This window comes from Hyla sarda, chromosome 8 (assembly GCF_029499605.1).
Source record: "Hyla sarda isolate aHylSar1 chromosome 8, aHylSar1.hap1, whole genome shotgun sequence".
Classification (NCBI taxonomy): domain Eukaryota; kingdom Metazoa; phylum Chordata; class Amphibia; order Anura; family Hylidae; genus Hyla; species Hyla sarda.
The window spans coordinates 26,302,264-26,314,265 of NC_079196.1; the positions used below are offsets into that span (position 1 = coordinate 26,302,264).

General features: G+C 40.1%; 1 protein-coding gene across 7 annotated transcripts in view; it reads right to left on the minus strand.

The window, feature by feature from the left end:
- Positions 1 to 12,002, minus strand: part of LRP1B (LDL receptor related protein 1B) — a 1,569,499-nt gene that overhangs the window by 643,923 nt on the left and 913,574 nt on the right. For all 7 annotated transcript variants that reach the window (XM_056534716.1, XM_056534714.1, XM_056534720.1 and 4 more), the window contains 2 exons: positions 7,363 to 7,443; positions 6,580 to 6,747 (listed from right to left, as the gene is read on the minus strand). In XM_056534716.1, coding sequence (XP_056390691.1) covers positions 6,580 to 6,747; positions 7,363 to 7,443 — 249 coding nt within the window. The remainder of the gene's footprint in view (positions 1 to 6,579; positions 6,748 to 7,362; positions 7,444 to 12,002) is intronic.

A 12,002-nucleotide genomic window follows, 5' to 3' on the forward strand; every position in this document is an offset into this window, starting at 1 on the left:
AGGTCGAGTTAGGAGGATGGGATAAGAGGAGGGGATAGGAGGTGGAGATAGGAGGATGGGATAGGAGGTCGGGATAGGAGGTCAAGATAGGAGGAGGGGATAGGAGGATTGGATAGGAGGTTGGGATAGGAGGGTGGGATAGGAGGTCGAGTTAGGAGGTCAGGATATGAGGGGGAGACAGGAGGTGGAGATAGGCGGTCGGGATAGGAGGTCGGGATAGGAGGATGGGATATGGGGTTGGGATATGATAACAATATATGGGGATTGGATATGAAGTCAAAAGCTTCCTCCTCTGTTGATTTTCCTCCCCAACAAGGATGAGGAAGGAAAAACCGGGCAACGCCGGGTACTCAGCTAGTTATTAATAAAAAAAAAAAATTATGACAAATATATTATTACATTTAAATGGCTCCTTTCTAAATTTTTATTATTGTTGGCTAAATTTTTATTATTGTTGGCTAAATTCTGCGATATTAAAGTGCATTTCATAATTTTTTTTCTAGTTTTCATTCTGAACCATAATTGCTTTTATTTTCACTTTACTTTTTTAGCCCCATTTTTAATATTGAGCGCTGAATTTTCTGGTCCCTGCTCGCTCCCGAAAATTGAAAGACAAAAAAAAAAATGTTCATTTTTAAACAGAGATCAATTTATGTGGGCGGGCAGGGATCTAAAACTGTAGCCGACAATAATAAAGATATAGAAAGGTGCCATTTAAGTGTAAAAATAATGTATTTTTTTATAATATTTTTTTTTAATTTTTTTTTATTAGTAATGTATTTAAATATTGTGTTTAATAAAGTGTGTGTGTGTGTTTCACTTTTTTTTTTTACTATTTTTTAATTTTTTTAGGTAGTACTACTACTCCTAGCATGGAACAGACTGTTCCATGATGGGAGCTGTAGTACCTGTACTAATAGACAGATCGCAGCAGGTGTCACTCCTGACACCCGATGCGATTGTCCTTTCTATTATATAAAGATGGAGCGGCTTTCTCCTGCGCTTGCATCTCTGCACTATACTCCGGCCGGCCAGTGGTGTGAATAGAATTTTCATTTAGAATTCATATTTCCCGCAGAGAGCTGTGATTGGCCAGATGGTTCCAGCCACTGACAGCTCTCTGCAGGAAATATGAATAATAATTATATATACGACATATGCTCATACTACAGTGGGACCAGTGAAGAGCGGCTGGCTGCCTACATCTCTACATTATGCAGGGTGATTGCATCGATTGTCAGAAGTGATACCCGCTGCGATCTGTCTATTAATGCAGGTACTACAGCCCCCAGCATGGAACAGAGTGTGCTCCATGTTGGGAGCAGTAGTACCTGCAGTTAAGGACAGATCACAGAAGGTGTCACTCCTGACACCTGCTGCAATCATCCTATCTACTGCAGAGATGGGAGCGTAGGAGAAAGCCGCTTGCATCTATACATTATACAGGATGATCGCTGGGGTATTGCTAATGAAGAAATTTGTCATTTCGAATCGAGTCGAAGTCCGGATTCAGTCCGAATGAAATTTTTCATGAAATTCGGAACAAATTCAACTTCATCCGATTCAGTTCGCTCATCTCTAGATATAAGTATATATCCATTCATGGGAATGAACCCCACATGTTGGAGAGAACCAACTAACATAATGATGTAGCTGTCTGCAGGTTGTGTGTGGTATTTCAGCTAAGGCCTATTTACTTCAATGGAGCTTAGCTGCATGTACAAAAGGGTAGTCATTAGGCAGACAGACACGTCTGCAACATAAGGCTGTGTTCACACAGTGGGTTCCTTTCCTATAATTTTGGGAAATTGCATCAAAAATAGTGCAATTTAACTGCAACTTGTGAAATTATGATAGAATATCGCAGTTTTTGCTGCAATTTCGCTAAAATCATAGGAAAAAGACATCAAAAACACAGACTATAGCATAGTGTGAACCCAACAGGTTGTACCTCAAAGGACCAAATTTAGGGTTTGTCAGAAGAGAAGAAAAATACATTTTTTTCAATGTATGTCATAAATCACTGTTTCCCAACCAGGGGGTTTCCGGCTGTTGCAAAACTACAACTCCCAACATGCCCGGACAGCCAAAGGCTGTCCGGGCATGTTGGGAGTTGTAGTTTTGCAACAGCTGGAGGCCCCCTGGTTTGGATACACTGTCATAAATGGTGTGTGGCTGAGAAAAGGAACTTTGATCGTGAACCCCATTGGTGAGTCAAATGTATGGTGAAAATCTTTGTACGACACTGTGGAATATGTTGGTGCTATATAGGAACCATGAATAAAATAACAGTAATCTAACCATTCATTTAATATTAGTAAAAAAAAAAATAAAAAAAAAAAATATATATATATATATATATATATATATATATATATATATATGTATATACCGTATATACATTGGAAGTGACAGTGTGGATTTATATGACTAATAAAAAGACTGGGGACAGTACTTTTTGCCTTCTTCGTCTACTTCCAGCGTTGCCTAATAAAAAAGGGATAGATTTACGAAAGATCATAAACCGGGATTTCTTTCAATAGTATTTTATGTTGTTATAAACAGTGTTAATGTGTGATATTGCATCCAGTATAAGGGGATATAGTTCTGTTATCCAGAAAACTGTGTCCTCTAAAATTTTATGCGTTTCAGACTCAGGGAAATATTTTGGGCTTGGATACACGTTGCTCCAGAATGCTTCTAAATCACCTTATTTTCATGCTCAAGGGAGCATTTCTTTACTATATCGAGCATCAGAAACGACTGCTTAATATACATTAGGGGATGATTGAAAAAGAATAAATTGTCCTCTGTCCTTATTAAGATGAAATAGAATATAGTTTTGTTTAAAGGGGTACTCCGGCAGAAAACAATATATTTTTTTTCCAAATCAACTGGTTCCAGAAAGTTAAACATATTTATAAATTATAAAAGTATATAAAGTATATAAGTGAGCAGGAAGTGCTCTAGGGCCCCTCCCTTCCTGGCTAGGCTTCCAGTCTCTTGCTGGAGGCACATGGTAAGTGAACTATTACACCCTGTTCACACTGGGGTGGTACTGCGTGGCGGCTGCTCCCGCCGTGGCACCGTGTCTGCGTGGGGGGCGTCCCGTGGGCTGGTTCGAGTGGCATTTGGGGCTACTCGGCCAGCGGGTCGTTCCCCTCCCGTGGTCACTTGTGTCGTGGCGGTGGTGGTCGGCGCGTGGTGCCACGCCATTTTATGCTAGGGATGTTAGGGACCCGCCACATCCAGGTGGCCGTGACGAGGCTGGCAGGCTTCATGCACTTTATGATTAGTGTTGTTCACGAATATTCGCAATGCAAATTTTATTCGCGAATATCGCATATTCGCGAATTCACGAATATTCGCAAATATCGCATATTCGCGAATATTCGCGAATATAGCACTATATATGCGTAATTACAAATATTTTAGTTTTTTTTCACAGTACACATCACAGTGATCACCCCTCTCTGCTTCCAGCTTGTGTGGTGTAAAGAAGGCTCTAATACTACTGTGTGAGATTGGTGTGCTAATTTAATTTTTAAAATAAAACGAGAATATTACGAATATGCGAATATTAGCGAATATATGACGAATATTTGTCCATATATTCGCGAATATTCGCGATTTCGAATATGGCCTATGCCGCTCAACACTATTTATGATCATAAAGTACACAAACGACCTGTTTGTTTTATATATATATATATATATATATATATATATATATATATATATATATATATATTGCTGAGAAGCGTTAGATCATTTGTGCATATTGTGGATGTGCTACCATGTCTTTTTTTTTTTTTTGTCTCTGTATTCACAGATTTGTAAATTACTTTTATTTTAAAATCGTAATCCTTCCAGTACTTTTTAGCTGCTCTATGCTCCACAGGAAATTGTGTAGTTTTTTTCAGTCTGACTGCAGTGCTCTCTGCTGACACCTCTGTCTGTGTCAGGAACTATCCGGAGCAGGAGAGGTTTGCTCTGAGGATTTGCTCCTTCTTTGGACAGTTCCTGAAATGGACAGAGGTGTCAGTAGAGAGCACTGTGTTCATACAGAAAATAACCATACAACTTCCTCTGGAGCATACAGCAGCTGATAAGTACTGGAAGGATTAAGATTTTTTTTACAGAAGTAAATTACAAATCTGTTTAACTTTCTGGAATCAGTTGATTTGAAAAAGGGTACTCCTATTGCATACTGTATTGATTAAAGAGGGTAATAATAACCACAGTGTCGCTGGTCCAGGCCGCTTCTTGTTTAACTTGGCCCCTAGTGACGTCATCACTAGAGAAAGGGCTACACAAGAAGAGGCCTGGACAAGCAATGAAATGGTAAGTATCACTCTCTTTACTGTGTACATTATACAGCCATATAGATGGTTGTATAATGTATACATCCCCCCAACGAGTTAACTTGTGCCAGCCGATTCACTGGTTTACTGTGACAAAAGAGTTAAATTGCGCTACGCAACCCAAACAATTTCTGAAAGCTTGCTCACTTCTAATTAGTTGCAACACTACTTCTGGCCATTGAATATCTTGCATATGGCATTTAGATTTCTGCTTTGAAGTCTAACATCTATGGTGTCTTCCATATGCTATACATACAGTGGAGGTGGAGGAGATCCTGTATTTCTATTTTCTGTGCACAAATGAAAAAGCTGCAGCAGCATGAAGGGAATGATAAAGCAACAGAGAGCAGTCTAAAATGTTAATCTCTATTGGGGTACACACTCTAACACAGTTCTAATCTTTCCTGTCCATTTCTGTACTGTCTGCAGCTTTTATGTTTCTCCGGGCACTGCTCCTCCCATATCCAACCTCCACCTTCCCATAGACTTGTATAGGCAGCTGTAATATGATCTTACACTTAGCTACAGGATTGTCTTGTAAGCACCAGATGGAACTGAGTGGGTGACAGTTTAGGTAGGAGGGAGAAGGGGGGAAAAAAAGCATTTTTTGTCTCTTTAGACTTATTACAAAGTCTCTATTGAAGAACTGCCACAGTGGCTTTGGATATCTGCCTTTTATTCAAAACCTGTAACTCCACATACATACCAAACAATCATATTGCAATTTATGATAACAGCAATATTTATAATCAAACAGATGCATTGTTCCTTCTTACTTCCATTCCCTTCCTCCTTACTTCCCCCTTTCCAACCAATCTTTTATCTTTCATATTTTTTTCTTTCCTTTTTCCATTCCACTCTATTTCCTAGCTCTACTAACTTCCTTCCTTTCTTCCCTTTCTTTTGTCTTCCTAGCCCCTTTACACCTTCTTAACTTCCTTTCTTACCATCTCCATTTCATCTATTGCTAGCTTCTTATTGTAGTGATCACATCTGGCAAGGCATCACATGTCGCACCCTGACCACTCTGGAGCAACAGGTGCAGGGTCAATCGACTCCGGCCTAAGCAGCCACACCCTTCTGAGCTGGTCTTTGTAAGGCTTCAGTCTGCATTCTGACCTTGTATTGTTCTGTGACTACTCTTCTGCTTTGTGTATTTGTACTGTGCCACCTTCTAGGCTTCTATTCACTCCAATCTGTTTGTTTCCTGTGTTTTGTTTTTGTCTTTAGTTCTGTTCGTGTTAACCTATTGTTTCCTGACCTGCTTTCCTGACTTCACTATGGTGTTTATTTGTTTTTGACTTACTTGTAATGCCTTGCCCCTTATTCAGCATATGGACTGGCACCATGGTTGGAGCCACCCTATTAAGGAAGTGGGCACCCAAAAAGGCAGGGGCAGAGACTTGGGGAAGCTCAATTATCCCTGGTGAATGTGACACCTATACTTTTTTTTTATTCTTCAATTTCTCAAAAAAAAAACCCAAATTGACACAGAAAATCCCATAGAAGGGATCGTTCCATACATGATATTTTTGAAACAGAAGAGTGACTTAGAACCTAGTGTACTGGTGCATGTACAGATTCAGAACCTTGTATGACATAATCCCAAAAGGAGGCCCTTTGGGATTACATTAGTAGGACCAGAGCTACAAATAATATCAGTTTACAGATAACAATCTGATCATAGGATTGATAGCATCAGAAAGAGAAGGTTGACCCTACCTTGCTAAAGGCAGTGACTTATACATCTACATTAGTTGAATAACATAAGGCTTCACCAAAAATTAAGAACCAATAGTTCTTTAGATCATATGAATATAGTCAGCAGACGATGACTAAGGCCTTGTTCACATCTACCTCGAAGGATCCATATGTGAAGTTTGTGTTGGAGGAAGTGAATGGAGCCTCCAATGCAATGCCATGATGCAGACTCAGAACCCCTTGCTTCATCAGATCAAGAGAATAATGGAAACATGATAAGACTGTGCTGCTCTTCAGACATCCAGCTTGTGTGAGAGGTATTTTTTCTTTAATATATTTTTGTAAATGTATCAAAGAGAACCAGATAAAACAGCATATATCAAAAGCACAGTGGTTGACTTTGCTATGAGGCTGCAACGCCAGCAATCTAGCAGGTGACATACTGTGATAAAGATCTGTTTATTGACGTAAATACAGTAAGAGCAGAATATTACTGTTCTCTCATGGAACCGACCTGTTCTGGAGCAGTTGGGGTGAGACTCATCACTGGAATCCTCACAATCATTGTCGCCATCGCACACCCAGTGCGCCGGAATACAGCGGTCACTAGAACAGCGAAACTGCTTATCTGAGCACGAGACGGAGCATCCCTGCTCATCGCTGCCATCCCCGCAGTCATCATCTGAAGACAAGGGCATTGTATCAAAGACTGATAGAGTCAAAACATATTCACAGAATAATATAGATATAATGATATATGAAAATATATGGATGAGATAGACAGAAAGAATATGATAGACAGACAAAGAAAAAGACTTTTCATTGATTTAATTTCAGAAAATATTAAAGTAAGGATGACAATTTTATTGCTGAATTTTTAAAATATATTTTAGTAAAGTTACAATAGAGAGAGAAAAGGATGGATAGAAAGATATAGAGAAATACAGAGAGAGATGAGGTAGATAAATATGAAATAGATAGATACATAGATATGAGAAAGATATATAGATAGGTAGGAGATGGATATGAGAATGATATGAGATAGATAGATAGATGATGAATAGATGATAGATAGATAGATAGATAGATAGATAGATAGATAGATAGATAGATGTGAGATAGATAGATATGATATAGATAATAGATAGATAGATATGAGATAGATAGATATGAGATAGATAATAGATAGATAGATATGAGATAGATAGATAGATAGATTGATATGAGATAGATGGATAGATATGAGATAGATAGATAAATAATTACATACACAATAAAGGAACATGCTTGCACTTACCTGAATCACATAGCCATTTGTGACTGATACATCGACCATTTCCACAAACAAACTGTGTCACAGAGTCACAAGTCTGAAGTTCTGTGTGAAAAAAAACAAGAGATTTAGAAAAGGATAAGAGCAACTTGCTCTATCTATCTACAGCAAACAGGTGGAGCAGCACTCAAAGTAGTCAGGAGATGGGTGCACACTGTGGTCAGGCTTTGGTCAAAGGCCCCTCTTGATACAGCATGCGGCAGCACTCCAGATTAGTGAGAAAAAATTGTGGCTTTTATTGAATCACCAAAAATGTTACAAGCGACGTTTCGGCCAACTCATTGGCCATCATCAAGTGACACAAATCACAAAGTGAAGGGTTTAAATATAGTACAAATAGTGACATCACATCCTGTGGGTGTGTACTTCATTATAATATATAAATAAACAGTGATATAAGGCTACAGCAGCAGTACACAAAACATCAAAACATCATACATCTCAGGAGACTGATTTTACTGTAAGCATAGACACATGTGACACAACATAATATATATAATAATAATCAGTGCAGCAATCCCATGTGCAGTGTACTGGGTGAAAAATAGCAACAGGTAGTACCATCACATCAGGTCAGGATGAAGGTCTCCAGTAGTTCATTATAATATGTAGTAGACCACCGCATGCAGAATAGACGGAAGTAATAAGCAAGTAGTTCCCGTGCTGATGAAAGTAGCACAGTATACTCGTGCATGGCGCAAGCTGTCAAAAGGGCTTTGTGCCATATTTAGTAAGGGCAGTCCATACGCATAGTGACATGACATGCTTGTGCATGTGCGTCAACTCAATGTAGGAGGCTTAACGCCATATTGCTTAAGTGCAAACCGTCTGATGGTGCGCATATATGTGGCGCATGCGCACCATCCTCCTGGGAGGCATATGCTGCCATGTTAGTTATTGGAACCCGGGCTATCAAAGTGTATATATGTGTGGCAGTATTTTTTTCCCTGTAACAGGGATGGGATGACCAGGATTGATATACTTCAGTGCAGATCCCCAATGCCTGGGGGAGGAAAAGTAGGTTTGGTGTATTTTGACCCGCTGGGAAAAAAGTGCTGTCACACTTATATACACCTTGATAGCCCGGGCTCAAATAACTTAAATGGCAGCATATGCCTCCCAGGAGGATGGTACGCATGCGCCACAAATATGCGCACCATCAGACGGATTGCCCTTATGCAATATGGCGTTAAACCTCGTACATTGAGTTGACGCACATGCGCAAGCATGTCATGTCACTATGAGTATGGACTGCCCTTACTAAATATGGCACAAAGCCCTTAAGACTGCTTGCGCCATGTGCAAGTATACTGTGCTACTTTCAGCAGCATGGGAAGTTGTGGAACACCAGCGAAAGCGCCGCTTTCTCTCTTTATTCTTTTCTACTTGTTTATTATTTCTGTCTATTCTGCATGCAGTGATCTACTACATATTATAATGAACTACTGGGGACCTGCATCCTGACCCAATCTGTAGGTACTACCTGCTGCTATTCTTCACCCAGTACACTGCACATGGATCCGCTGCACTGATTAATATTATATATATATTATGTTGTGTCACATGTGTCTATGCTTAGAGTAAAGTCAGTCTCCTGAGAGGTATGATGTTTTGATGTTTTCAGTACTGCTGCTGTAGCCTTATATCACTGTTTATTTATATATTATAATGAAGTACACACCCACAGGATGTGATGTCACTATTTGTACTATATTTAAACCCTTCACTTTGTGATTTGTGTTGCTTGATGATGGCCAAGTGAGTTGGCCGAAACGTCGCTTGTAACATTTTTGGTGATTCAATGAAAGCCACTACTTTTGATCACTAATCTGGAGTGCTGCCGTGTATCGGTATGCTGTATCTATCTATCTATCTATCTAGCTACAAACAAAGAATATGTTAGCCAGCACTATTGATTCCAAACTATCATACTGACCTGGCTTAAAGGTGCAGGCTGCTGGGATAAATATACAGCAACAGGAGAATACAGCAGCACGCTGTTAGCACAAAGATATAGATAAAACATGAGTATATAGATACAACATGAGAAGCTATTCAGCTATGGTGCAGTAATGAAATAGGGAGATACTTAGCTTGCAATTTGGCAGCCAAATAGCTTGAACCGTCCCACCACGGTAAGGTGTTCTCATTGGGACGGACTCTACACTATGAATATGCCTCTGTGTGAACAGATCAGCAGGCATTGCAAGATCTGGAACATCCAAATCACCTTATATACACCTGATAGAGGTGGGTGGGGTGCAAGAACCAACATGGAGGTTTCCACTCCCCCATATGTGTAATACAAACAAAGAATAAGTTGGCCAGCACTATTGATTCCAAACTATCATATGGACCTGGCTTACAGGTGCAGGTTGCTGGGCTAAATATACAGCAACAGGAGAATACAGCAGCACACTGCTAGCACAAAGATATAGATAAAACATAAATCATGTTGTATCTATATACTCATGTTTTATCTACAGTATCTGTCATCTATCCATCCAACGTAAACCTTATGGTTCTATTGCAAATTCTTTAGCAAGTCACCTGTTCTAACTTAAAGGAGAACTCCAGGCACAATTAATTCATCCCCTATCCACAGGATAGGGGATAAGTAACTTATTGTGGGGTGGCTGACCATTGGAACCCCCCTGCAATCTCCGGAAGGGACCTTGCTCTTAGTCAGGAGCATGTGCTACATGCTCCATTCATTTCTATTGGAGTGCTGAAAAGAAATGAATTTATCACATGCCATCTATCGGTAGAGAGAGTCGAGGTCACTGAGGGAGCTGGGGTCTTGTACCGGAGATCGTTTGGGGTCTCAGTGGTCAGACCCACAAATTCAGCTACTTGTCTGCTATTCTATGGATAGGTTATAAGTTAATTGTGGCTGGATTTCTCCTTTAATATGGGGTAGAAAGATTTTTAGGCTAGTGGGTGTGACTACAGACTATGCTCCATCTTATCTTTAAAGCTGCCATCCATCTACATCAGTGTTTGCCAACCAGAATGCCAACCAGCTGTGCTAAACACTGATATACATTATCCTCTATCTTTCTCTTTATAGTTACTCAATAGATGGATATGATATAGATAGATAGACACACAGTTGGGTGTAAAGGGTTACAGAGACTCCGCATGTTACGGAAAATCCTCTCATTGTAAAGATTACTTACAATTTTGCATTTGTACATATTTCACCTGCACCATCATCATATTTTTACATAACTCACGTTATATGCATTTATAATCCGGAATATTTTTTAACACATTTGTCGTATTCATGATACTTTATTTATACATTAAAAGGAATCTGTCAGCTGTATTTGCTGTGAAGAGCTGTACTTTTCCTGAATCTGATGGTGACTGCCAAAGTTATAAAATCACCTTTTTATATTTCAGCCAAGTGTCAAGGAGGCAGGGCCGAGCTGTTCAAGTGCCACAGCCTGGCAGTTCTCCTTGCTTACCCTCATCTTCAGCACCTCCAGGAACTGGGAGATGAGGGAGGCGTGCCAGGCTTTAGCACTTGAGCCTCTCAGTCCCGCCTCTTTGACATTACACTGAGAAGTTAAAACAAGAACTTAATAAGCTAGGCAACCACCATCAGCTCTAGGAAAGTTAGCCTGGCGGGCTAGTCCAGTGTTTTTAATTACATTCCTGGTGGGCAAGAGTGGTACAGGCATTGATGATAACATCCCTTGTGGACTAGGGCAGTAACAATGTTAATAATAACATCCCTGTTTGGCTAGGGAAGTGAAGACATGCATGATAACATCCCTGGTGGTCAAGGGTAGTAAAGGCATTCATGATTACATCCCTGGTGGGATAAGGCAGTGACAGTGTTAATAACATCCCTGGTGGGCTAGGGTAGTAAAAGTGTTAGTAATGACATTCCTGGTGGTCTATAGCAGTTTAAGCATTCATGATAACATCCGCGGTGGTCTAGGGCAGTAAAGGCATTCATGATAACATCCCTGGTGGGCTAGGGCCGTGTAGTGAATAGATGAACTCTTTCTAATCGAGCTGACTACCTTAATTGGTAAAGCTGCAGATCTTATTCGTTATGCCCTTTCCTTTTATTTTGTAGACCAGTGTTTTCTAACCAGGTGCCTCCAGCTGTTGCAAGGCTACAACTCCCAGACAGCTTTTGGCTCTGCTAGCATGCTGAGAGTTGTAGTTTTAAAACAGCTGGGGGCACCCTGGTTGGGGAACACAACTACAGACTGTTTAGACACACAGATACTGTATAACTAGTTAAACCTCCAGCCGCTCCAGGGTAATGCAGTATCTGTATACTCTGTAATAGACCGGGGATACACAATTTATAACCCACTCTGTGAAGTAAGTGCCCGCTCCAACAGAGTAATTCGATGAAGAAAAATAGACATATGAAGATCCGTCCATCTGGGAGCCGATGTGACAAAAGGCATTTCTTAGAATTATCAGGAAAGTTTAGATACTAAGCTAATTTGGGATACTTCAGTAGATAACACAATGGAGATATCTGTGCATGCTGTGACCTATAACACTTCAGACTTTTCCTTACAACCTTATTTGTCCTGGAGGAAGAGTCTCTCTGTGACACTTTGCTCTGTCTCCCG